Source organism: Mus caroli, unplaced genomic scaffold, assembly GCF_978045245.1.
Source record: "Mus caroli unplaced genomic scaffold, Mus_caroli_1 scaffold_16, whole genome shotgun sequence".
NCBI lineage: Eukaryota > Metazoa > Chordata > Mammalia > Rodentia > Muridae > Mus > Mus caroli.
In genome coordinates, this window is record NW_028227271.1 from 4136798 (window position 1) to 4163666 (window position 26869).

General features: G+C 44.2%; 2 protein-coding genes across 2 annotated transcripts in view; one reads left to right on the plus strand and one right to left on the minus strand.

Annotated features, from left to right (window-relative positions):
* The window catches only part of Larp4 (La ribonucleoprotein 4), a 39011-nt gene extending 33135 nt beyond the window's left edge, over positions 1-5876 (minus strand). Inside the window, exon 1 of the mRNA XM_085831809.1 lies at positions 5727-5876. Within this exon, the coding sequence (XP_085687935.1) occupies positions 5727-5744 (18 nt within the window). The 5' untranslated portion in view covers positions 5745-5876. The remainder of the gene's footprint in view (positions 1-5726) is intronic.
* A 6119-nt stretch (positions 5877-11995) lies between these two features.
* The window catches only part of Fam186a (family with sequence similarity 186 member A), a 46380-nt gene continuing 31506 nt past the window's right edge, over positions 11996-26869 (plus strand). The window contains exons 1-3 of the mRNA XM_085831538.1: positions 11996-12295; positions 23281-23497; positions 24015-24185. Of these exons, the coding sequence (XP_085687664.1) occupies positions 12101-12295; positions 23281-23497; positions 24015-24185 (583 nt within the window). The 5' untranslated portion in view covers positions 11996-12100. The remainder of the gene's footprint in view (positions 12296-23280; positions 23498-24014; positions 24186-26869) is intronic.

Genomic DNA, 26869 nt, shown 5'->3' on the forward strand with positions numbered 1-26869 from the left:
AGTAAATGTAAGGTAAGCAGGGTTGGACAGCTAATAAGAAAAAGCCAGTATTTGGACCTTGGTAGTCAGCCTGAAAAGTCTGCACTCTTAAACCAATAAACTGATGTTGCCTAAGTTTTATACTGCATAGGAATATGATAAATCTTCTCTCCAAGCAAATGACCTCTGACCCCAATTTTACCTGAAGTGACTAATGATCAGCAAAAAATGGATACAGAAAATAGCTACCAGATAAGATCCAGGGTGCCCAAGGCAGAAGTCAATTCAGACTGATGATCATTTCTATCCCAGGGATAGAATTTCAATTAAAGATTAATAGTCATAGTAATTTTCATAATAGTACTTAACCTCTACCACAAAATGCTTATAGTAATTTAAAATTCTGTAATTATTCTGTCTGTGAACTTCACTACAGTGGCAGTGACCTTGTCAGTAAATTACTTTCTGTCCTCTAACACCTTGAAGGGTATGAATACTTAGAACACTGGAGGTTCACAAGGTCTGTGCACCACCTATGCACAGTACCTTCAGAGGACAGAAAGTGTCTGATCTCTTGGAACTCAGTTATAGATGGTCTCTGAGCCACCATGTTGGAGTAGAAATTGAACATAAGTCCAGTTCTCTTATATGCTGAGCAGTCTCTCCAGCCAGCAACGGTGTTTGTTTTGTTTCTTTTTAAATCTCTGGTGTGTAATGTTAAGTTAGCGAACTTTTTTATTACTTTCAAATGAGAATGAACATGCAAACATATGCTAAGGCTGCAGACACTTACATAGTCCTTATAATTTTAAATGTTTTAGCATGTCATTCCTCTTAATAATTTACTATAGGTATGACACATTAGTATAATCCTTGATTTACAGAACAGGAAACTGAGAAGCAAAAGTTAAATAATTTCCCTAAAGGCAAAAGTAACCAAGTCTAAGCACAGTTAATTTGTCTGGTCAAGAGTCCAGTTCTCTCTTTTTTTTTTTAATATTTATTTATTTATTTTATGTTAGTACACTGCCGCTGTCTTCAGACACTCCAGAAGAGGGTGTCAGATCTCATTACGGATGGTTGTGAGCCACCATGTTGTGGTTGCTGGGACCTGAACTCAGGGCCTTAGGAAGAGCAGTCTCTTAACAGCTGAGCCGTCTCTCCAGCCCCCAAGAGCCCAGTTCTTACTTTTTGTTTTCAGAAAGTCTCATTATGTAGCCCAGGCTGCTCTCAACCGCCTAGGTTCAGGTCCAATTTCTCAAGTAGGTAGAACACTTCTGTGTATCAATCAACCAGCATGCTGGTTAGAACACCTGCCTTTTTTGCATGCAAGATTCACATGGAGATTAAATCTAGGGCCTCAAAGCCATGCCTCACCTCACTAATCCACTCGCTCTGTCTCCTAAGTGCTACAATTAAAGGCAGGCACCCCCTAAGCCTGCTATCTGCAGTTTTATCCTGTTTGCATTCTTTTTTTTTTTTTTTTTTTTTTTTTTTGGTTTTTCGAGACAGGGTTTCTCTGTGTAGCCCAGGCTGGCCTGGAACTCAGAAATCCGCCTGCCTCTGCCTCTCTAGTGCTGGGATCAAAGGCGTGCGCCACCATGCCAGGCTTTTTTTTTTTTTCCGTTTGCATTCTTTTAACTATTACATGTAAATGTATATAGTTTAATACAATTCAATAATCATCATTTTTGCTTTAAAAGTTTTAGATATGCTTCAAAGGGATATTCTTTACCAAGAAAAAAAATCTCTGGCAGTACTAGAGATAGAATGCAGGGATTTACATGACAGACAAGCACTCACTGAGCTACAGCCCTTGCTTGGTCAGTTGGTAGTGTCCATCTGTCATCTCTTACTCTTGGCACACTGATGAAGATAGCCTGGGCTACCCAAGGAGTTAAAGACTGGTCTGAGCAAACTCAACAGAAATCCGTAAACATATACACAGAATCCCCAAACATTTCTTTGAAAAGGAAGGCAAAGTAGTGCTGCAGGAGCCAATCTGAGCAAGAGAAGCAGGGGCAGGAGTTCAAGCTAATCCCTGCTTTACAGTAAGTTAAGAGGCCGACACAAGCTACAGTGAAACTGTCTCAAACATATACATACATATAGACAACTACTTTAAAACCTGTAGGTTTCTGTGTTTTGTAACATCAGTTTACTAACGTACCTACATATCAACAACTCACAACCATATCAGAATGTATTATATGACTTAATACATATGACAGAAATATCATAAATATAACCAGATATTAAAACAAATAGATAAATAAATAGATAATAGATCACTTATCACTTAAGAAACCCTGTCTTGAAAAATAAAAACAAAAAAGGAGTACTGTATTGGGGGTGGGGAGGTATATAATCACCTTTAATTATCACAAAATTGTTTTTTTTTTTTGGTTTTTGGTTTTTTTTTTTTTTTTTTTTTTTTTGAGACAGGGTTTCTCTGTATAGCCCTGGCTGTCCTGGAACTAACTTTGTAGACCAAGCTGGCCTCGAACCCAGAGATCCACCTGCCTCTGCCTCCCAAGTGCTGGGATTAAAGGCTTGCGCCACCACACCTGGCTTTTACTTTATTTATTTATTTTTTGAGACAGGGTTTTTTTTTTTTGTTTGTTTGTTTTTTAAGTCAGGGCCCCTCTATGTACGCCTGGCTGTCCTGGTACTATGTAGAACACGCTGGCCTCAAAGTCACTGAGATTAAAGGCATAAACCACCACAGCACATAATGCTAATGGTCTTTAAAATGCTACTATCTAAAAGAGCATTAAACTTTAGAATGTTTCAAATTTTGTAAAATCTGAGGCAAGAGGAATTATTGTTTAATGGGTTCAGATTTTCTTGTTATTTATAACAAGAAAGATTAACTTTTATTTATATGTATGTTTAAGTGCCCTAAGAAGCCAGCAGAGGGCACTAGATACTCTGGAGCAGGGGTTGTGAGCCGCCAGATGTGGGTACTACAAACTGAGCCTGGGTCACTGGAAGCAAGCACCCTTAACCATGTTTCCAGAGCTTCAATTTCACAAACTGGATGCCAAAGAGTTCTGGAGATAGATGTAGTGATATTACATTACTATGTGAATGTCCTTAAAAACACCAAAGAAGGACCTGCAATGCTTAGTAGGTAAAGGCACTTGCTGGTAGGATAGACATCCTGAGTTTGAACCCTCAGGAGACAGAACCTACCCTAGAAAAACTGTCCTGACCTCTGTAATATACAAGCATCACCCTCAACAAAAACCTGTACTATATATTAAAAGAAACTTTAATGTGAATTTCAGTTGTTCAGCACTTGGTACTCTTAAGAACTGCCTCTAGGGCTGGAGAGATGGCTCAGAGGTTAAGAGTTCTGACTACTCTTCCAAGGGTCCTGAGTTCAAATCCCAGTAAAGCAGGTGGGTTTCTGAGTTCGAGGCCAGCCTGGTCTACAAAAGTGAGTTCCAGGACAGCCAGGGCTATACAGAGAAACCCTGTCTCAAAATCAAAAAAAAATAAATAAAAGAAAAAGAAAAAAAGAAATGTAGAAATGTGTAAGATGACAAAATAAAACAATTATATTGAATAAACCATTATCAAAATATTGTAAAATTGTTGATATGTTAGACAAATCAGGGTTTTTTGTTTTGGTTGGTTTTTCAAGACATGGTTTCTCTGTGTAGCCTTGGCTGTCCTGGAATTGGATCTGTTCATCAGGATGGCCTAACCAACCTGCCTCTGCCTCCTCCCAAGTGCTGGAATTAAAGGTGTGTACCACCCCCCCTCCCCCGAATTCTAACTGGTTTTAATGTATTTCAAGACATTAATTTTCAATAAACTACATATGAGAAAATGATGAACTGAGTGACTAATGAGCAGATTAACTAAATTTACAGAGTAGTTTGGTAGAAAATACAATAATAATTCAGCCTCAATATTCATTAGCAGAGCCAGGAATAGAAGTACACTTTGGGAGGTAAAGGCATATACTATGTTTAAACTTGGAAATATGCCTTTTATCCCAGGGCTCAGGAAGCAGAGGCAGTCAGATCTCTGGGTCTGAGGCCAGTCTGGTCTAAAGAGGGAGTGCTAGGTAAGCCAGGGCTACAAAGAGAAAACCCTGTCTCCGGGGATGGGGTGAGCTGAACAATATTTGCCCGTAATGGTAATTCCTAAAAAGGAAACTAGCCCTGCTTACAATAAAACCTGATTTCTTATCCTTTAAAAAACTAAGGTGAACTTAAATTAATAACAATAAAAATAAACAGAAAGATTGAGTCCACTTTTAGTGGACTGTTTCAAATATCCAAATGAATACATACTACTGACCTTCGGCATACATTAATTAAGCGTCTTTAACGCCTAATTTTAGGATCCCAAACTTATCAACTGAAAGGTAGAACAGTAACGAGGGGAAATGAGAGTATAGAAGATATAAGAAGGTATTTGCTTAATATACAATACACGTGTTTGTGTGAAAATGTCCTTATGTAACACAATACCAAGTACAACGAATATACACAATGAAAAATAAGAATTGCTTATTTACTTTATGCCAGACTACCAGGGAGTAAGATTATCCCACCACCACTTCAGAACACTCTTCGCCCCTAAGTTAGCCCCATCTTCCAAGTCCATTAATCAACCTGTGATTCCGTCTCTCAGGAAAAGATTCTTTTTATGGGCATAGTTAACAAATGCCAAGTTGCAAAGTTGCAGCTTTGCTGGATTGACGTTTTCACAATGTAAGAACAATATGATCTGGAATCTACTCAAAGCATTTGCCAGGCAGTCAGCTGATGCTCACTCAACACAACCGGGCAGAAACGAGAGAAATTAAACTTCATTATTTGTCTAAGACAGGTAATCACTACCTTGAAATCTCAAACAGGTGGACGTAGACGGTCCAATGGAAACGGTATTCCCACCGATCCAACACCACCACAAAACCCCGGCTTCCCCTAAGTTTCTCTCCTCCTCTGCAATTTTCCTTGTAACTGGCTCCGAACAGGTTCGCGGAATCAACCCGCACCACGCAGCCGCAGCCCGAGTAACTTTTACAAAAGGTCAGAGCGGTGCCTTTCAAGGCTTCCGACCCCTGTGGGGCTTCGCCGTTCGCACCAGCTCGCTTTCTCCCCCCACCCCAGAACGTTCCAGAGTTGGCGGCCGCTACCCAACAAAATTTTGGTGCAGCTTTGGGGGGGGGGTGTCTGGAGGTGGGGGGAGGGGGGAGCGGACGAGCTTTCTACTCTCTTAAAAAAAAAAAAAAACACGCCCCTCCGCAGTTAGCAAGACAAAACCCCACCGCGCCCGCAGTTCCCCTTCTCCCGCGCTCCCACATGTTGCTCGCTCCGTCCCAGGCGGCCCCGCGAGGCCTCGCTCACCCCCAGCGCGCCCACCTGATCGCCCTTTCTCCGCAGGCTCCGCCCCCGCCGCCCGCCCGCCCGCCCGCTCGCTCGCCTCCTTCAGGAGCTCCATATGGGACACCCTGGGCTCCCTCGGCTCCTCACGCCACCTCAGCCCAGCCCCCGACGCGCCGCCTTCCCTTTCCCCGCCGCCGGGGGCCTCGACCCCCACAGGCTCCCCGGGCGTGCGGAGGGCACGGCGGGGCTGCACGGCCTGCACGGCCCAGGTGCTGTGTCAGCCTCTCGTCGGGCTCCGCGGCGTGGACGGCCTGGAAAGTCACATGGCGGTGGGACCGGCCCGCGCCCCGAACACTCCGGCTCTTCTCAGAGCCCGACCGGGCGACCCGAGCCACTCACCTCAACGAAGAGCAACATGTCTGCTTCCGCTCGGCCCGATCGTTCACGCTGCCGCGACTCCAACTGGCTCCCAGGCCCGGGCCCCGGTCGGTAGGATAAGGACACTCGCCTTGCCCCTCCACCCGGCAGTGGACCCGGCTCCTCCCCCGCCGTCAGCCGCTGCGCCCTGACCCGCCCAGTCCCGCCTCCCGGGAAGCAACAACTGTTTCCGGTTCTGGAGGAAAACTGCTTCCGGGGACGGAGGGCCTGCCCGCCCCCGGGCGTGCTTCGCTCTAGCAGGCTGGTCTCTGGCGGCGAAGGCGAAAGTGTGTGGTACGTGTCGCGTGTGGGTCGAAGCCCGGGAGACCGCGCCGGGCTGTGCAAAACGCTCACTGAAGAATCTGTACTTTCTACCAAAAAGCTGACCACCGCACTGCTAACCCTTGCGCAAATTCGTGGTTCAAAACCTAGGTCCTATTAAAAGGCGACCGAGTGCACCCGCCCCTGCTGATGACGTACTGGCTCCTCCCGCCCCTCATTAGGAAAAAAAGAAAAAAAGCTGAAGAGGGAGCTAAGATACTATACAACCACTCCGTGCTTGTACTGTACTAAGCATTTTGCATAAGTTAATCTTAAGACCCTATGAATATATTGTTGGAGGAGTGCTGGAGCAGAGTCAGAATCCTTTCGCTACAACTTTGATAAAACTTTAGCCCAAGCCCCTCGGAATCAGGTCTCATTAACATAATGATGCTCCGCTGTGATGCTTAATGCTCTACTAAAATTAGCCTAGATCTATTCTTTATTGATGATGTTTTCATAGTCAAATAAAATAGTATACAAATATTTTAACTACTTTTACTAGAGTTAGTCTTCCTCTACCAATCACTTTTGCTCCAGTTTCAAACACTTTTTTTTTTTTTTAATTTAAAAAAATATGAGCCGGGCACGGTGGCGCACTCCTTTAATCCCAGTACTTGGAAGGCAGAGGCAAGCGGATTACTGAGTTCGAGGCCAGCATGGTCTACAGAGGGATTTCCAGGACAGCCAGGGCTACACAGAGAAACTCTGTCTCAAAAAAACAAAAAATAAAAAGTATATATATATATATATATATATACATAAATACATATATATATATATATATTTGTGTGTGTGTGTGTTTGTTTCCGTTTTTTGAGACAGGGTTTCTATGTAGGCTAGGTTGTTCCTGGAACTCGCTTTGTAGACCAGGCTGGCTTGAACTCACAGAGATCTGTCTGCCACCTGAATGCTGGGACAACACCTTAAAGTGATGTTTTCATTTCATCAACTCTTGCTTGTTTTCTTTTTTCTTTTTCCTTTGAGACAGGGTTTCTCTATGTAGATCTTGGCTGTCCTGGTAGACCAGGCTGGCCTAGAACTCAGAAATCCACCTACTTCTGCCCACACCCCCCAAGTGCTGAGATTAAAGGTGTGTGCCACCATGCCCAGCCCTCTCATCTTTTGTAAAAATTTATTTTCATTCTATACATATGGCTCTTTGCCTGCAGGCATGTATATGCTCCCTCCTGCATGCCTGGGAACTGAACCTGAGTCCTCAACAAAAGCAACCAGTGCTCTTAAAAAGGTTAGACCGAGCCCGGCGTGGTGGTGCACGCCTTTAATTCCAGCACTGGGGAGGCAGAGGCAGGCGGATTTCTGAGTTCGAGGCCAGCCTGGTCTACAAAGTGAGTGCCAGGACAGCCAGGGCTACACAGAGAAACCCTGTCTCAAAAAACCAAAAAAAAAAAAAAAAAAAAAAAAAAAAAAGGTTAGACCATCTCTGCAGGCCTAACCTTTCAATTCTTTCCTTTCTATGTTTCTTTCTTTTGCTTACTTTCTCCCTTCCCCTCCCCACACGTCCACCTCCCCATGACAACATCTTTCTGTGTATTTCTGGCTGTCCAGGAACTCACTTTGTAGACCAGGTTGGCCTCAAGCTCAGAGATCCTCCTGCCTGTACCTGCTCAGTGATGGGATTAAGGTATGCACCACTACACCCAGCCCCAACTTTCCTTTTCTTAACCCATATAAACCCCCTTTCCTTTGCCTCACAAGAGACTCACTTTCTCACATTGCCTCTGCCTCCCGAGTGCTGGGGTTAAAGGCATATGCCACCACTTCCAGCCAAATTTTTTTTTAATCTCAATCATTAAACTTAGTTGCAGAATATTTGATCACACTGTGAACCCTGAGAGTGTAATATCCTGGAAAAACCTATTTCTAGTGATGGTGTAGCTCAGCCCTTAGCACACATCTTTAATCCCAAACAATAAAGGTAAAGTTAGCTTGAAGAAGGAAGCACCTTCTAATTGAGTGGCCAAGTGCCAAATCACAGAATAGGATCTGCCCAGTTCTTATGAGAAAAGACAGGAAAGGGAAGCAACTTGAGGAAGCAGTGCAGAGAGAGGAAGGGGCAGTTTTTTACTGGGACAGTTGTAAACAGACAGGTTGGAGAGAGAACAAACTAGACATAGGTGAAGACAGATCAAGCCAAAGAATGAGAAGGAGCCAAAATACTAGAACAAAGTTGCCAAAGTTGGTTTGAACCCAAGCAGAATAAATCAGTAAGAAACGGAGAAGCCAATCTGACATCAGTAAGCTTGGAGTGGAGTTTGAGCCAGAAGAGCTGAGTTAACCAGACACCCTAAGCTCAGAAAGAACTAGGAAATGGTGAGCTTATTCAGCAGCAAGTGTTACAGGTAACACATTCTAGGCCTAGATAAGATTGTAGGGAGGCTAAAGATTCCAAGACTAAGCCTATGTTAGCAGACAGAGGCAGTATGCCTCAGAGACAACATTTACTTCAGGCAAATAAAAGCTATGTTACAAAATTCTCTCCCACTAAAATAGAAACGTTAGCACTTACCTCCAAAGCCATGATGCATCAAGATATCTTCTGTATTTGTCAATCAATATCTCTCTGTATAAGGTTCTCCCCAAGACTCTACTTCACAGATCTCTTCATGTCTTTAGTTAGCAACTTATAGTTTATCTTAATTTTTCCCCAATTTTTAGTTTGTTCATAAAAACCCTATTTTATGGTCTTCGTGGCTTACGGTAACTGCAGCAGCATAGTAGTATCTCAACAAATGTTCTTCAACAGGAAGGGGAGGATTTTAAAGCTTGTCTTTAGCTGGGCAGTGGTAGCACACACCTTTAATCCCAGCACTTGGGAGGCAGAGGCAGGTGGATTTCTGACTTCAAGGCCAGCCTGGTCTACAGATTTTAAAGCTTGCCTTTAGCTGGGCAGTGGTAGCACACACCTTTAATCCAAGCACTTGGGAGGCAGAGGCAGACAGATTTCTGAGTTGGAGGCCAGTTTGAGTTTGGTCTACAAAGTGAGTTCCAGGACAGCCAGGGCTATACAAAGAAGCCCTGTCTCAAAACAAACAAACAAACAAACAAAAACAACAACAAAAAAACCCAACAACAACAAAAAGGCTGCATATCCAGTTGCTGATTAATTCCATGCTACATGGGAAGGATACAAGAATGAGAGAGAGAGCTGGGCGGTGGTGGCACACGCCTTTAATCCCAGCACTTGGGAGGCAGAGGTAGGCAAATTTCTAAATTCGAGGCCAGCCTGGTCTACCGAGTGAGTTCCAGGACAGCCAGAGCTACACAGAGAAACCCTGTCTGGAAAAACCAAATAAATAAATAAATAAATAAATAAAATTTAAAATTTTTAAAAAAAAAATAAAAAGGAGTGAGAGAGAAATAGTTTTTTTTTGTTTTTTTTTTTGTTTTTTTTTTTTTTTTAAACAGGGTTTCCCTATATAGTCCTGGCTGTCCTGGAACTCACTCTGTAGACCAGGCTGGCCTCGAACTCACTCAGAAATCCGCCTGCCTCTGCCTCCCAAGTGCTGGGATTAAAGGCGTGCGCCACCACCGCCCGGCGAGAGAAATAGTTTTAAGTGAGTTCAGTTGACAAGGCTTTGTAAATGACTCCTAGAGGAGTTGTACCTTTCTTTCTGTAAAATATAAGAGAGCTTAAAGACTTTCTTAATTTGACAAGAGTAGGAAGTTCTGAACCTTGTGAACATCCTTGGTAACTAGGTCTGGGCTGTGGTCTGTAATATAGGAGAGGAAATAATGACTATAGGAGTCTGGTGAGGTCATCAGCCCCAGACAGTATTCTGGGTGTTCGCAGATGGGCATAGCAGATGTCCACATCCAGGCAGTTTCCTGGAATATCTAAGGAAAAGCATCCTAAATGCAAGGGAAACAGAAGTCAGGACCAGCGTGAGGTCTGTGCATGCTAGTACCAATTACCAAGTTATTTGGGAACAGAGAAGGGAGTCACAACCTTTTTTTAAAAAAATGAGATAGAGCCAGGCAGTGGTGGCGCACGCCTTTAATCCCAGCACTCGGGAGGCAGAGGCAGGCGGATTTCTGAGTTCGAGGCCAGCCTGGCCTACAGAGTGAGTTCCAGGACAGCCAGGGCTACACAGAGAAACCCTGTCTCGAAAAATAAAAAAAATAAATAAAAAAAATTTGAGACAGGGCCTCATTCTACAACCCAGGATGAATTTCATTCAACTCTAGCAATTGCCTAGCCTCAGCACCTGAGAATGGAATTACACATCTGCACCACTGTGCCATGCTGACAGTGGCATCTCAAAGAGAAACATTTAATTTGACCTGTATATGTTTATTATCTTTAAAAGACAACTGCTGCTGGGCTTGGTAGAGATTGTCTATCATCCTGGCTCCCTGGAGTCTGAAGCAGGAAGATCAAGAGTGGAAGACCTTGGCTAGTGAGCTTACTCAGTGGGTAAAGGCTCTTGCCACTGTGCCTGGTAACTCAAGTCCCCAGGAACCACAATGCAGGAGGAAAATGACTCCCACAAGCTTCACACACACATACACACACATACACACACACACACAAAATCAATCAATCAGTCAGTCAGTCAATGTAGTATGTAATTTTAAAAAATTAAATTCACCGGGCATGGTGGCGCATGCCTTTGATCCCAGCACTCGGGAGGCAGAGGCAGGCAGATTTCTGAGTTCGAGGCCAGCCTGGTCTACAGAGTGAGTTCCAGGACAGCCAGGGCTACACAGAGAAACCCTGTATCGAAAAACAAAAATAAATAAATAAATAAATTCAAGACCAGTCTGGGCTATAGAGTTAATTCAAGCCCCATCCGCCAATTTAAAAAAGAACTGTCTAGAAATAAACTGAAAATACAAGGGAGTGGAGCTGGCTGTGTAGCTCAGTGGTAGAGAGCTTGTGGAGCCTACATGAGCCCTGTGTTTAGTCATCGATAGTGTGCAGAAGGGACGGAGTGAAAGAGAAAAGAAAAGCAGCTACTTCAGGCCTCACAACTCAGGCCCTGGGACCTAAAACTCCTTGTCTGTGTACTGTTCAGATCTTGAGAGAACCCAACAGAGGACTAATTTTACAATGCTTCCAACAAGGAACCAACATAGGACATTTTTGTAGAGAGCTTAAACTATACAGCAGTCATTTTTAAAAATATGTAGAGTCTAGCAGATGATACTGTAAAGTTTATGGGTCCATAAACACAGTAAAACTATGTAAAGATAGACTAGGTACACGACACCCCGAATCCACGCTTGCCGTTACCGCTGAACTAGGATTGAGAAGGCAATGCACACTGGGGAAGAACCGAGAGGACTCAACTTTATTTCTTAGGCTTTTTCCGCTTTTAAAGTATAGCTAAGCACACCTGCAATTCCAGCGCCTCCCCTGCAGTCAGAGCTGCCCAGAGAGGCATACCTCTACTTGGGTAGAAAGCAGCCTCTAATGTTTCCTTCAGTTTTGTGAGTCAACTATGAAACCCCAAAGTTTGTCAGGCTCTTAAAAACATAACAAAACTGAAACAAAGCAAAACAAGAAAACATCAGTAAGGGGAAACTGGTACTCTTCCAAATACCTTCTAAGCTATCAAATGGTAGAAAAGTTATGGGCAGATGAGGAGCTCATAGGACACTATTCCCATACAGGCTTAAACCTATTTCAGCAGAGTCCAGGAAGAGAGAAGAGACGGGATATTGGGTTCTAACACCTAGAATGTAATTCTTCAATGCAGGACTGTGTCTTCCATTCCTTTTAGCATTCCTGCTACCCTGTGTTTTCTACCCCTCCCTGTTCTACAATCGTATAGAATGTCTAGTTCTTTACAAAGAGGAAGCAGCCCTAAACATTCTAGTCAATGATAGTGTCACAATGGGTCTACTAATAGCATCATCAAGACTTGAATCTTTGAAGCCTTCTAGTAGGTCCAAGTAGTGTTCGTTGTAACCTCGGGAGTCCTTGAAGCTTCCTAGTGGATGCTTAGTAGCATTTGTTTATATTCTGTGAAAAACAGAAGAGAAACAAAGAAATCACCCAAATTTTCAAAATGCCTGTCAAAAGGCAAAGTAAAGTCTACGATGAATCTGACTCAGATGATGATGATGAACTCAAGGACCTTGCCATGTTGAGAAAGCCCATAGGCAACCGTAATAATTCACTGAGCTTGCAATTTGAGATCCCAGCATCAGTACAGTCAGTCATCCATAAGATTGAGGAATCACAGATCATTCGGGCCAAAGAGGTGAGTAGCCAATCCATTGACAGGCTTTGTACAGCTTTGTATAACTTTGTACAACCAGGTGAAATTTTTGTTGTTGTTGTTTGAATAGAAAACACTTCACACTCAATAGCTAGCTGAATTTTAGGTAACTCTGACTTCAAACGACACTGTTACCACACTGACCATAGACAGATAGCAAGCTCCAATTCTGTATCAGCCTGTTCACACCAAAACTGTTTGCACAAGTTAAGAAGTCAGTAGATCTGGATCTGATAGTGTACATCTGTAATTCCAACACTCAAGAGGAAGATGAAGGTAGGAAGATCTTGATCTTGTGTTCAAACTTGAGGCCAGGTTGTGCTGAATATTAATGAGATGTGGCTAAAATCAATAGATAGATAGATAGATAGATAGATAGATAGATAGATAGATAGATAGATAGATAAAAGGTGTGTCTTGTGGAAATGGCTCAGCTGGTTGGGGCTCTTTCTGCCATGCCTCACACCTGAAGTTGATCCCCAGAGCCTGCTTGTCAGAAGAAAATCAAATATCCAGCTGTGTTCTGGCCTCCACACATACGTGGAGTGGCAATTTCACCCACCCCACCCACACACACAAGTAGAGGCATAACTGTGATTTTAAAAGTAGATTAAAGCTGACAATGGATCGCAGTGATGGAGGATGAGATAGACTTCCAAAAAGGGAAGAGGAAAGGTTGGTAGTAGTGGGGCTGCTTTCCACACAGTGTTTCCTGTTCCAGATTCTCACATCTGGCAACACCTGTGTTTGCTCTTAGCAGCTTTATTTGTTGTCTTGGTTATTTTTCTATTGCTGTGATGAAACGCCACATCCAAGGTAACATGTCAAAGAAAGGGTGCAGTGTGAGACCTGCCGTGGCAGAGGGTGAGAATCCGGGGCAGAGCAAAGGCACAGTGGCAGCTGAAAGCTGGAGGCAGAGAGAGGAACAACTGGGGATGGTGTGGGCTTTTAAAACCCCAGAACCCACAAAAAATATTCCAACATGTGAGCCTACCGGCCCTTCTCATTCAAACCACCACACCCCACTCCTTGCCTCCATAGGCTTGTGGTTACATCAGGATACAAAACCCCAAGGAGTCCAACTTTAAAGGCCCCCATTCTCCTTTACAGTCCTAACCCTGTGTGAAAGTCCAAAGCTCAAAGTCTCTTCTGAGATTCAAGGCAAACTGTAACGCCTCTTAACTGTAACGCCCTGCAAGGTCAAAATAAAAAAGCAAAGCACATACTTCTGATGCACGGTGGCAAAGAACATACATTGCCGTTTTAAAGGACAGATGGGAGCAGAGTGAAAAAATACTGGGCAAAGCAGGCTGGAAACCCTGTAGCTCCAAGTCTGATACCAGAGGCCTTGGGGGCTCAGCCCTTCCTTCCAGCTTGCTGATTGCAACACACCTCCCTCTTGAGCTGGTACCACTCCCTGTCTCCAACTCTCCTTGCCGGATGTCTCCTGGCTCTGGCAGCTCTAGCCTTATGGGGTCTCCAGGGCAATCCAGGCCTCACTTTCACAGGCACACGCACACACTGGCATCGCAGGACCTCCTTGCAGGGCATCACCTTTGTATGCCTGGCTTCAGTGGCTCTCCTTAACTGTGGAGGGAGGGTCCATAACCCCTTTACACACACACCCTTCATGACTCTAATGTCAGAACCACATTATTGACACTGCCAAGTTCCAGTGCCTGCTTGGGAAAGAGGGAACCTGGCTCCCACAAATCATTTGCATAAGCTTTTTCTTGTTGTTGTTGTTCATTTTTTCTTTTTTAGGAATAGAAAATTTCTTGGTTTTTACAAGTTGGAAGCTCAGCTGGCTTGGGGCAGGGGGGAAGGGAGGAACGGGAGTGTGTCTTGCCCTGAGAGTATATTTCCTATATTCCATTTTAGAGCAGGCTCTTCTTCCTCTCCCTCCTTCTCCTCTCCCTCTTCCACCTCCTCTTCCTCTTCCTCCTCCTCTTCCTCTCCTTCCTCTTCCTTCTCCTCCTCTTCTTCCTTTTTGAGCCCAAGCCTTGGTTCCAGTGTTAAATTCCTCAGTGCTCTTTTTTGCTTCACACTGTACATTTTTTCTTTTTTGTCCTGCTCATTCTTTTTCTTTATAGACTCACGTGAGACAATTAATAACTGAATGGAAAAGAAGAAATAAAAGAGGGACATGACTGCCCCAAGGGGATTGAGGTTTTTAATATAGACATAAGGGAGAGCACAGGCAGACACATCTAGGAGAGTCCAAAGTGAACATGGCCACACTGAGCCTGACTATGTGAAGACAGGGAGAGGGAGAGCAAGAGAAGCCATTGAGCAAGAGAGGTGGCCTGGACCAAGAGACTGTTCAAGAGACTAAAAAGGCAGAAGGGCCAAAAAGGGTCAATGTGGTCAAAATGGATTCTATAAGGAAGAGCTGAGGGAAGAGGAGCCCAGAAGCAGGTGGGGTATGCCAAGTAAAAGGACCCTGTGACAGGTAAGGACTGAGGGATGCTCAAAGAACCTACCTGCCAGAGTCCACTTTGAAACGTTAATAGGTACCTCTTACAGGTGTCCAGGGTTTGAGACCTAACAATAACCACACAACAGATCTGTTCCTCCGAAGAAATTAGTCCATTACTTTTAAATTTAGCTGAGGCAGATTCTTGGGACAAGAGCAGAAGGCAGCCACATTCGTTGCCAAAATATTGCAAGAACAGCCTCTAGCTGAGATACTATTCTCGCTCTGCTCTGAAACATCTTGAGTTGGGCATCCATGGTCCGACTGCTCTCAGCACTACTGATGTCCAAGCTCCCTCCTCCTAGCATAGCTTCTAAGCCCTGTGTCTAGCATTCAACCTCTCTCCTAGTCCAAAGTCCCAGAACCTTCTACAGTCCTCCAAAAGCCAGCATGGTCAAGACTGTGCCCAAGTGCTCCTCCTTCAATTTCTTACTTACTTTTCTATTTCTGTGATAAGACACCATGACTGGGAACAACTACAAGAAAGTGTTTGCAGTGTCAGAAGATTAGAGTCCATAACGGTGGAACAGAGGCATCGTGGCAAGGACAGCAGAGGCCTTGCATCTCGATATACAGATTGGAGGCAGAAAGAGCTAACTGCCTACGGCAGGGGCCTTTCAAAGTTTCAAAGGTTGTTTCTAGTGACACAGCTCCTCCAACAAGGCCACTCTCCTCTTTTCTTTCTTTTGTTTTTGTTTGGCTCTTAGTAATGCTCAGAACATATGTAAGCTCTAAGTTAAACTCAGCTACTTGGGTCCTCATTAGGCTGAGACACTGGAGAGGGAAGGCTCTTAATCTTTTTAGCCTCTGAAATCTCTAGTCCCTGTGCCTGGGTAATTGGATAGATGTTGGCACCTCACCTTGGTCTGGTACCAGGATTCAGCCTCTGCCCGGCTGAATCACAACCCCCACCCCCAAACTTACAAAGTCAAAAACCAAACTATACAAGCAAAAGACCAATCAGTCAAAAAATGCCCTCCAAAATCTATATAAAGTCTCGGTCTACAGAAATAATACCATTGAGTTGATTTTCTGTTGGCTCTCTACTCTGGGGGGTCTACTTTGAAATGGAAGCTATTAGAGAAAACTGGGTTTTTTTCCTGTGCAAGCAGGGTAGCTTTGTAGATAGCTCCTTGGTTGGGTGTTGGAGTCCATGTCTACTTCTATGTCTACTTCTCCCATTCAGTGTCAGTTCCTTGTCTGGCTTGAACCTGTGCAGGTCCTGTGCACAGTGCGACAGTTATCTATGACTTCATTTGTGTATCATCAGTCGATTTGTGATCTGGAGAACAGTGTCCCCTCAGAGTCACAGTCCCCCTCTGGCTCTTAGAGTCTGCCCCTCCTCTTCCAAGTGGCTCCCTGAGCCCTAGGGGGAGGGGGACTGAGTACCCAGCATCTCTCACACTCTGCACATTGTCCAGTTCTGGGTCTCTGTGTTAATTTCCATCTACTAGAAGAGGAAGCTTCTTTGACTACGGCTGTGCACTGATTTATGAGTGTAGCAGAATGTCACTGGGGTCACGTTATGTCTATGTTCTTTTAACGGAACAGTAAGTAGTATTTGATATCCAGTCTCAGGTTCCTGGCCACCCTAGCAGTATCAGGCATGGTTTCCATCTTATGGAGGGGAAGGACACACTTCTTAAGCCTTCCTAAACACTCTCTCTTTCTCTCTGTCTCTGTCTCTCTCTCCCTCTAAAGACTTTGTCCCATTACAGATGGCTGTGAGCTACCATATGGTTTATGGGAATTGAACTCAGGACTTCTGGAAGAGCAGTCAGTGCTTTTAACTGCTGAGCCACCTCTCCAGCCAGCCATTTTCATTCAAACCACCACATTAGTGATTATTTTTGCTGGTTTTTTGTTTGTTTATTTGTTGGTGTGTTGGTGGTTTGTTTTGAGACAGGATTTTTTTTTTTTTTTTTTTTTTTTTTTTTTTTTTTTTTTTTTGGTTTTTTCGAGACAGGGTTTCTCTGTATAGCTCTGGCTGTCATGGAACTCACTCTGTAGACCAGGCTGGCCTTGAACTCAGAAATCCACCTGCCTCTGCCTCCCAAGTGCTGGGAGGCTACCACTGCCCAGCTGAGACAGGATTTCTTGTAACAGCCCTAGCTGTGCTAGAGTTCACTTTGTAGACCAGGTTGGCCTTGACACACAGAGACTCGCCCACCTCGGCTGGGATTAAAGGTGTACACCGCCACACCCAGCCTTGGCTGCCTTATGATCTTCCTAGATATTTCTGCTTTGCTGCCCCCTAATTTACAGCTAACCACCAGTCTGTTTAGTCTTCATTTTATATAAAGAGAGTTACATATTATTTTCTTCTTTCTGAATCTTTTTATGTGTATGTGTGTGCGTATGCATGCATGCTCAAGTTCAAATCCAGCTTCAGTAAGGGTTATTTGGAGATTTCGGTGGCAGGAAGGACAGTCTTTGACTCTGTTCATGGATCAGAGTAGGCATCAGTTTATATTTTGTTTTGTAGGTGATTTGAGTATACAGACATTTTTGAATCCTTCCTACTTCAATTACCAGCTGGTAAAATCAGATTAATTTTAAAATTCTCTATAGCAAAGATATTTGTAAAAAAAACAAGCTTCAAAAGTAAAACCTACATATTTAAAAGATTACCTAGGGGCTGGTGAGCTGGCTCAGTGGTTAAGAGCACCGACTGCTCTTCCAAAGGCCCTGAGTTCAAATCCCAGCAACCACATGGTGGCTCACAACCATCCGTAACAACATCTGATGTACACAGGCATTTTCCTGATTGAGGTTCTCATCATACAGATGACTTTAGCTTGTGTTAGTCAATATTAAAACTATATAGTCATATTGGACCAGGCTGACCTCAGAGATTCACCTGCCTGTGCCACCTGAGTGCTGGGATTAAAGCTGTATACCACCACTGCCCAGCACATTTTTTATGTTCTAATAAAGGGCTGTACGTAAGCTTTGATTTATTGATTATGTTTTGAGACAGGGCCTCCCTATGTAACTCAAGCTGTCATGGAATCCCCTATGTAGTCCAAACTGGCCTTAAATTGAAAATCTCCTTGCCTTCACCTTCCAAGTGCTGAAATTATAGATATATGTCACGACCATATCTACTTGAGAACAAATATTATAGCTCCTGTTTTTAGACAGGCTCTTACTCTATCTCCCTGGCTGGTCTGGACTCTCTGTGTAGACCAGGCTAGCCCAGAATTCACAGAGATCTGCCTGTTTCTGTCTCCTAGGTGCTGTGATCCAAAAAGTGCATCATTATACCTTGCTTATTTTGTTTTTGGTTGTTTTGGTTTTGTTTTTTTTTTTTTTTGAGACAGTCTCAGCTAGCCCAGGCTAGCCTCAATTTCCACTGTATAACCAAGGCTAACCTTGAGCACCCAATCCTCCAGTTTCCTCTTCCTGTTTGCTGTGATTATAGGCATATGTCACCACAGCCAATTTTGAGTGATGCTGGAGAGTCAAACCCAGCAATTTATGCATGTTAAGTGTGGTGGCTGGCTATTCTTGGTTGTCAATTTGACCTCATGTGAAATCATCTAAAACCCAAGTGGCTAGGTACACCTGTAAAGAGGTTTGTTTGTTTTGGGTTTTTTTTTTTCCCTCTTCTTTTTTCCCTTTTGTTTTGTTTTTTTCAAGGCAGGGTTCCTCTGTGTGGCCCTGGCTGTCCTGAAAGTCACTCTGTAGGCCAGACTGGCTTCAAACTCACAAGAGAGCTGCCTCCTCCTGTCTCCCAAGTGCTGGGATTAAAGGTATGTGCCACCACAACCTGTTTACAGGCTACTTCTTCAAGGATTCTGGCATACGCTGAAGACCAGCTTAGACATCTAGCTTTGTGAATTGAACAATAGCTGGATTCTTGGAACTAATTTTGATTGGCAGCCATTGTTGGACTAGTTGGACTATAAACCTATAAGCCATTTCTTTTCTTTTCTTTTTTTTTTTTTTTTTTTTTTTTGGTTTTTCGAGACAGGGTTTTTCTGTATAGCCCTGGCTGCCCTGGAACTCACTTGTAGACCAGGGTGGCCTCGAACTCAGAAATCCGCCTGCCTCTGCCTCCCAAGTGCTGGGATTAAAGGCGTGTGCCACCATGCCCAGCCTATAAACCATTTCTAACTCTCTCTCCTGTAGACTCTTTCCATACGTCCAGTACCACTAGAGAACACTGCCCAGCACACAAGGCATGCGCTATCAGCTGAGCTCCATTTCCACCCATGTCACAAGGATTCCACTACCATCTGTTTTCCCTCCCTTGCTAAGGACCTCTTTTCCCTCCTTTTCATACTGTCCTTTATATTTTCAAGAAGTATAGTAACACCCACACATGTGTACACATATATACACACACGCACACATAAACATGTACACATATATACACCAATTCGTTTGAGACAGTGTCTTTCACCGAAACAGGACCTTACTATTTCAGCTAAGATGCTGGCCACTGGGCGCCCATCTCTGCTCCTCAGTATTGGGGTGATAGGCATGCTTAGCTTAGCCATGTTCTGCTTTGATGTGGATTTGCACTCAGATTCTCACACTTGCATAGCAGTGCTCTTTACTCTCTAAGCCTCTACTGCACTTTCCAAAATACCTTATTTTTGTGCCGGGGGTGGGTGTGGGTGTGGGTGATGCACCCTTTCAGTCCCAGCACTCAGAAGACAGAGGCAGGTAGGTCTCTGTGAGTTCAAGGACATCCAGGGCTACACAGAGAAACCCTGCCTCAAAACAAACAAAAAACCCCACCTTATTTGTGTTTCCTTTAAGTCAGAATTTTATGTAGATCTGGCTGGCCTTGAACTCACTAAATAGCCAGGGATGACCCTGAACTCCTGATTCTCCTGCCTTCCATTTCCTCTGCCACCAACTGCTGGGATTATAGGCATGTGTCACTATAGTTGGCTTTAAAATGTTTTCAACATTTCTTTTGGTTCCTTCAAAATTATATTCATAAATATTCTACTAATCATAGTCATACTTTAAAATTAATGCGAATATGAGTAAACAAAAGGAAATTGGTTATGATTTCATGCTTCTCAATGTTTAAATCCTAGGTCAAATTTAACTTGAAGTAGACGGACCTTCCTGTCTATGTTAAACTAAATAAGTGTGAAAGCTACAAACAGCTCGATACAAATTTATTTCTATCATAGCAACACTAGATACAATTAGCAGAAATGCTTTATTATTGGCATCATTAAGTCTGCTTTTACATTTTTTAATCTCTATTTTATGTACCTGCATTTGGTGTTTTGCCTGCATGTATGTGGGTGTGAGGGTGTCAGATCTTGGAGTTTACAGACAGTTGTGAGCTGCCATGCGGGTGCTGAAAACTGAATCCCAGAAGAGCAGCCAGTGCTCTTAACTGATGAGCCCTCTATCCAGCCTCTAGTTTGCTTTGCTTTGCTCTTCTTTTCTTTTTGGTTTTTCTTTTTTCTTTTTTTTCTTTTCTTTTCTTTTTTTTTTTTTTTTTGGAGACAGAGTTTCTCTGTGTAGCCCTGGCTGTCCTGGAACTCACTCTGTAGGCTGGCCTCGAGCTCAGAAATTCTCCTGCCTCTGCCTCCCAAGTGCTGGGATTAAAGGCGTGCGCCACCACGCCCGGCTAGTTTGCTTTTCTTTTGCTGTGATAAAGACCATAAATTGCAAAAGCAACTTGGGGAGGAAGGAGTTTACTCGGCTTCCAGGTGCCAGCCCATCATCAGGGGGAAGTCACAGCAGGAACTCGAGACTAGAACCTGGAGGCTGGAATGAAGCAGAGGCCATTGGAGAAAGGCTGTTTAGGGCTTGTTCGCTTTACTCTGTATATGACTCAGGACCACCTTGCCAGGGCTGGTCTCAGCCAGAGGGCAGGGCCTGCCCTCCCACAGCAATCCTTAATTAAAAAAAAAAAAAAAAAAAAGTGCCCATAAGACTTGTCTGGAGACCAGTTTGATTGGGGCATTTGCTCAATCAATGTTCTCTCTTCCCAGAGACAACTTGACAGGAGCTAGAGTCATCAGAGAGGAGGCAGGGGGCCTCAGATGAGAAGATGAGAAAAATGACTTCATGAGATCAGGCTACAAAACAGCCAGCAAGCAGCTTTCCCCTGTGCTCTGTGTATCAGCCCCACCGCCAGGATTCTGTGGGAACTGCTTGTGATGGGGAACTGTTATATGGGACTGAGAGTAAAAGAAGTCTCTTCTTTTATAAGTTGCTTTTTGTTGTGGTGTATAATCACAGCAATGGCAGCCCTAAGACACAGATGACCTTAGCTTGCGTCAAGCGCACAAACAACTGCTCAGCACAGGTGCTGCTGTGCGGTGGTGTTTTAGAATTGTGAAAATCACTTGGAAATTAAAAACTTATTTATGGGATGTGTGCATCTGTCTGTCTGTCTCTCTCTCTCTCTCTCTCTGTGTGTGCACAAGCAAGTGTGATTTTATATCCTACGGCACCATGTAGACATCAAAGGACAACCCTCATGTCAGCTCTCTCCTGCTGCTTGGTAGGCTCTGGACACGGAACTCTTTGGTGGTCAGGTTTGGCAGCAAGCATCTCCCCTGGTTGAGCCATTTCATCAGCACTCCCCTCTCTGGGCCCGACTCAGTACCTTTTTAGAAGATGCTAGTAATCTATCTTTCTGATAATTCTGACAACCCAATGGGTTCCCATAGTTTTTCGATGTTTGCTTGTTTGTTGAAGAGTGTTGTGGCCTGCCCGCAGTCCACAACACAAACGGTTCAACTGAGAATGGCAGTTCGAGCTGAAAAGAGAGGAATCTAGACGGGGCGGAAGAAAGAATGGGGCCAAGACGATTCCATGTTCAAGGCCCACCTTTACTAATTTCAACATTCAGTTATAAAGGAAGGGGGAGGGATCCCAATTTCCCGCCAAGTAACTCTGGATCCAGTAGCAGGACGAACACGTGTGTGCCTCCAAGCAGCAAAGCCGACAGGGTCCAGCAGTGGGCATGGCAGCACGAATGAGCAGGAAACTCCACCCTTGAGCAAGCAGGTTCAAGCAGGTGGGGGAAGGGAGACCACAGAAGAGAGGGTCTTTTGTAGCCCCGACTAGCCTCAAACTTCCTGGGGAATCAAGGGTGACTCTGAACTTGTGATCCTCCTGCCTCCATCCCTTTGTGTTAGGATTCCAGGCTTGCTCAGTTGACGGGTAGGGTGCCTGCACAGGACATGGATGGCCCTGACTCAGTCACCACTATTCTAAAGAGGAAGCAACTCACACTTTGCCTTTAGCAGTCTTGGTTTTTGGATAAAGCAGAGGCACTTTGGAAATGTTAGTGACAGCAAATGCTATTTTAACAAAAGAGCTGCCTTTAGGGTCCTAGGCCAGCTTAAAACCCAGGGATCTTTCCATTTCATCATAGTCTTGCTAGGTGATGAGAGCTTAAAAAGTTATTTCTTTTTATTTAATTGAAGAGTTGTTGGTACAGGGTCTCATGTAGCCCAGATTAGCCTCTAACTTCCTATGTAGTTTAGGCTGGCCTTGAACTCTTGCTTGTAATTCCTGAGGTCTAGGGCTACAAGCTCCACCATGTCCGACCTAAGACTTTTTTTTTTTTAAAGATTTATTTATTTATTATATATAAGTAAACTGTAGCTGTCTTCAGACACTCCAGAAGAGGGTGCCAGATCTCGTTACGGATAGTTGTGAGCCACCATGTGGTTGTTGGGATTTGAACTCTGGACCTTCGGAAGAGCAGTCGGGTGCTCTTACCCACTGAGCCATCTTGCCAGCCCTTTTTTTTTTTTTTTTTTTTAAATGAGAGAAAATCTGGAAATGGTAGAAAAGATACAATAGCAATGCTTGGTTTCTGACATGGGAGAGTCCTCCCTGCATTGCCCAGGCTGGTCTAGGACTCACAGTTATTTTGGCCAGTCACCCAAAAGCTGAGGTTGGCTAGCAAGACTGTGGGAACAGGACTGAGGGTTGTGGGTAAGAGGCAACGGAGTCACGTGACGAATCCCAGGCCATCAGACTTTGGAAACCAGTATCAGGGTGAAGATCTGAGTTTCGCACGGCCCATAAATTTATGTACGGTGTTTGAGCCAATCCCAAGGCTAGACCATTGGCCAACCATATCTCACCACATCGTGCTCCAATGAAAGTCCTGCTTAATGAGGTAACTCAGGAGTGGGGACAGTATTGTCACCGTGAAAATGGGAGAAGCAGCCACTCCCTGGCCTCGGTTCTTTTTTGCTGTCTTGCTGGGAGCTATCTTAGATCTCAAGTCACTCTTGTCTGCTTTATGTTTGGATGTATGCTTGTATGTGTGTGGCCATGCATGTAGTGGTCTGAAGGCAACTCACAAGATGTTGTTCTCTCTGTCCACCCTGGGTTTGCTTGGCGGCAGGCACCTTTAATCACTGGGCCATCTCACCACTCTGACAAGACTTACCTGGGTCAGCTTTATATTAACTACTGACATCCTTAGAGTAAACATGACCAAAAACTTATTTTCAAACTAGTATGCTATTCCTTCTTTTTCTAGGAAGTTATTTGGAGGCTGACTGAAATAATGAGCAACGTGGAGCTGATAATGACTCGGTATAATATCGACAGCATGTCCCCTGGGAGGAAGGGCTCCATCTCAGAAAACCAGAAAAAGAAGAGAAAGGTTTTCTTAGAAAAGATTGCCACAGTTATGACGAACGTTGACCTTAGAGAAAGGACTCTCTCCAAGATTCTGTCCTGGCTAGAAGAATGGAGTAAGTGTGTAGAAGGCTCCAGAGGGAAGGAGCAAAGTTAAGGAAAGAGGAGAGAAGTTAAATCAGGAGGGACATGGAAGGACTGGCTACATCAAGGAGGAAGACCCAGCTGTGGGAGGGAAACAAACTCGAGGCGTTTAAACCTGTTATATTTTCATAACTTACTGATTTAACTTGTTTGGGTTTATATTCCAAGTCTCTTCCTATAAAAGGGAAAAGGCTCAGGATAACAATAAATACAAGATGACTTAAAAAAGATTTATGTGTTTGTTTGTTTGTTTGTTTATGTGAGTACACTGTAGCTGTGCAGATGGTTGTGAGTCTTCATGTGGTTGTTGGGAATTGAATTTTCTAGAACCTGTGCTTGCTCTGGTTGGCCCTGCTTGCTCAGGTCAACCCAAATACAAGATATCTACTCCCCAGTGGAACCATGTTGTATAGTTACAAATTATCCTAAGGCTCTGTGGATATGTTTAGTTTGTTTCCTCCGTAATGGCTTTCTTTTCTCCTCCTCAAGATCTTATTCTGTCGGAGGTGGCTGCCATCGACATGGATGAATATCACCACTGGATTGTGAAGATGGAGCTGATACCAGACATGCTGAAAAGGATCAACAATAATGTCGACTCTCTGATTCAAATGACCTTATTACTCATGGAAGAGAAGAAGAGAGCGAAGAAAAGAACATGTAAGGGTGCTTTGTGACACTTGGGAATGGAGTTTAACTTTTTACCAAAATATAGCTCTGTTGGGGGATGGAGAGATGGTTCCTTGGTCAAGAGCATAGGTGTTTTTCCAGAGGACCTGAGTAACATTCCTAGCACCCACATGGTAGCTCACACCATCTGTAGCTCTGGTTCCAATGGGAACCAATGCCTTCTTTTGGCTTCTTCAGGCTCTGGCATGCACATGGTGTCCAAACATACATGCAGACAAAACTCTCATACACATAAAATTTATTGACATATAATTCACATTCCATAAAATGTACATGTATCAAATCCCCAGATGTTTCCATAAATTCATAGTTGCTGTGGGGTGATCAGCACCCTCATCCCCCATGGCAGTGATGCTGGTGGTTGAACTCAGTCTCATGGGTTTTGAGGCAAGCCACACCCATAGCCCATGGTAGTCCTTTTTTGGGGGGGGGCAGGTTTGAGACAGGGTTTCTCTGTATAGTCCTGGCTGTCCTAGAACTTACTCTGTGCCCCACCACTGCCCAGCAGTAGTCCATTTTTAAAGCATTTCTACTATCCAAAAAGATATGTCTGTTCATATGTCTGTCTTTATTCTTATCCACAGTTGTGGACAACCATCTATTTTGTCTCAATAAATTTGTTTTGACTATTTTATATAGACATCATATTATATGTGTGTATGGTCCTCTGTCCGCCTGATTCTCTCGAGGGCATCAGACTAAGGAGGGCAAAGCAGAGGCAGGGTCGGGGATGCCGGGAGCGTTAGAGCTCTTAGAAGAGAAGTAAAAAGGTTTGAGTGGCTTGTGCAAGGCAGGCAGCCAGCGTCCTTGGATCTCTCATCAGCTACAGCTGCAAGCAGAGGCAGAGGCAGAGGTGGCAATGTGCAGACACTCTGATTTGAGCCTCTGCAGGCAGCAAGAGCCTGGCCAGGCAAGTGGGTCCATCATCTAGCAATGAATGCTTTGGGAGAGAGAACTCTTCCCCAGGTGTTACCACTCAGTAAAAACAGCCATTCTCAGACGATCCTCCATCCTCCATGAAATAACTTGTGCCCTTTATTTCAGGTGGACAGGGTCTATGTGAACCTTGGAGAGTGGGTGGGACTTAGGGGTAGATGTTTCCTATTGGATCTGTTTGAGATGTTAGTGATGCTCTTATTTGAATGGGGAAGGCCTCCTGGTGCTACGTCACGTGACTGACTACCCATGGTCCTCTCATCTGTGTGTTGTGGTGACTTGTTCCAGAGCAGGTACAGAGGCAGGTAAGGACAGCTCCACTCCTGCACTTCTCAAATCTCTGAGATTCCCAGGTTTGAGCTCACTCAGCCTTACCAGTTCTTATGACTGTCAGGTGGCACCGTCCACTTGCCCTACATGTGGGTTTTTGTTTAGTTGAGACAGAGTCTTGCTATGTAATCCAGGCTGGTCTGGAACTTGAGATTCTCCTGTCACAGCCCTCTAGAGGCTGGGATTATAGACCGGAGTTACTACATCTTCCTGTATGGGTGGGTAGTCTGTGCTGCCTGTCTTCCTCAGCAACATTGTAGCACACAATGATAACCCAATCCTCCCAATTTAGCCTTCAGTGAGTTTCCAGACACACCACATCTTACTGTCCTGGTCACCTGTTGGTGGATATTTGAATGTTCTCCATGTTTGGCTTTTTTTTTTTCAAGATTTATTTATATTATATAAGTATACTGTAGCTGACTTCAGACACACCAGAAGAGGGCGTCAGATCCCATTATGGATGGTTGTGAGCCATGTGGTTGCTGGGAATTGAACTCAAGACCTCTAGAAGAGCAGTCAGTGCTCTTAACCTCTGAGCCATCTGTACTGGCTGGTTTTATGTGTCAACTTGACACAGGCTGGGGTTATCACGGAGAAAGGAGCTTCAGTTGGGGAAGTGTCTCCATGAGATCCAGCTGTGGGGTATTTTCTCAATTAGTGATCAAGGGGGAAAGGCCCCTTGTGGGTTGGACCATCTCTGGGCTGGTAGTCTTGGTTCTATAAGAGAGCAGGCTGAGCAAGCCAGGGGAAGCAAGCCAGTAAGGAACATCCCTCCATGGCTTCTGCATCAGCTCCTGCTTCCTGACCTGCCTGAGTTCCAGTCCTGACTTCCTTTGGTGATGAACAACAATGTGGAAGTGTAAGCTGAATAAACCCTTTCCTTCCCAACTGCTTCTTGGTCATGATGTTTGTGCAGGAATAGAAACCCTGACTAAGACACCATCTCTCCAGCCCCACAATTTTGAGTGTTAAGGCCTAGGTAAAATGTTACGGCTTAGGTAATTGTTACTTAGCTAGCCATTGTAAGGAAACTTCCTCATATGTTTCTGCTGTTACTAGGAAACTTTCTTTCTTTCTTTCTTTCTTTCTTTCTTTCTTTCTTTCTTTCTTTCTTTTTTAACATTTATTTATTTTATGTAAGTACTCTGTAGTTGTCTTCAGACACCTCAGAAGAGGGCACCAGATCTCATTATGGATGGTTGTGAGCCACCATGTGGTTGCTGGGAATTGAACTCAGGACCTTCGGAAGAGCAGTCAGTGCCCTTAACCACTGAGCCATCTCTCCAGTCCACTAGGAAACTTCCTAATGCTAAGTTGATTACATACTCTTTTATGTTCTGTGCCCTTGGAAACCGATCGTGATAGAAGTCAGTAGAACTGCTTTG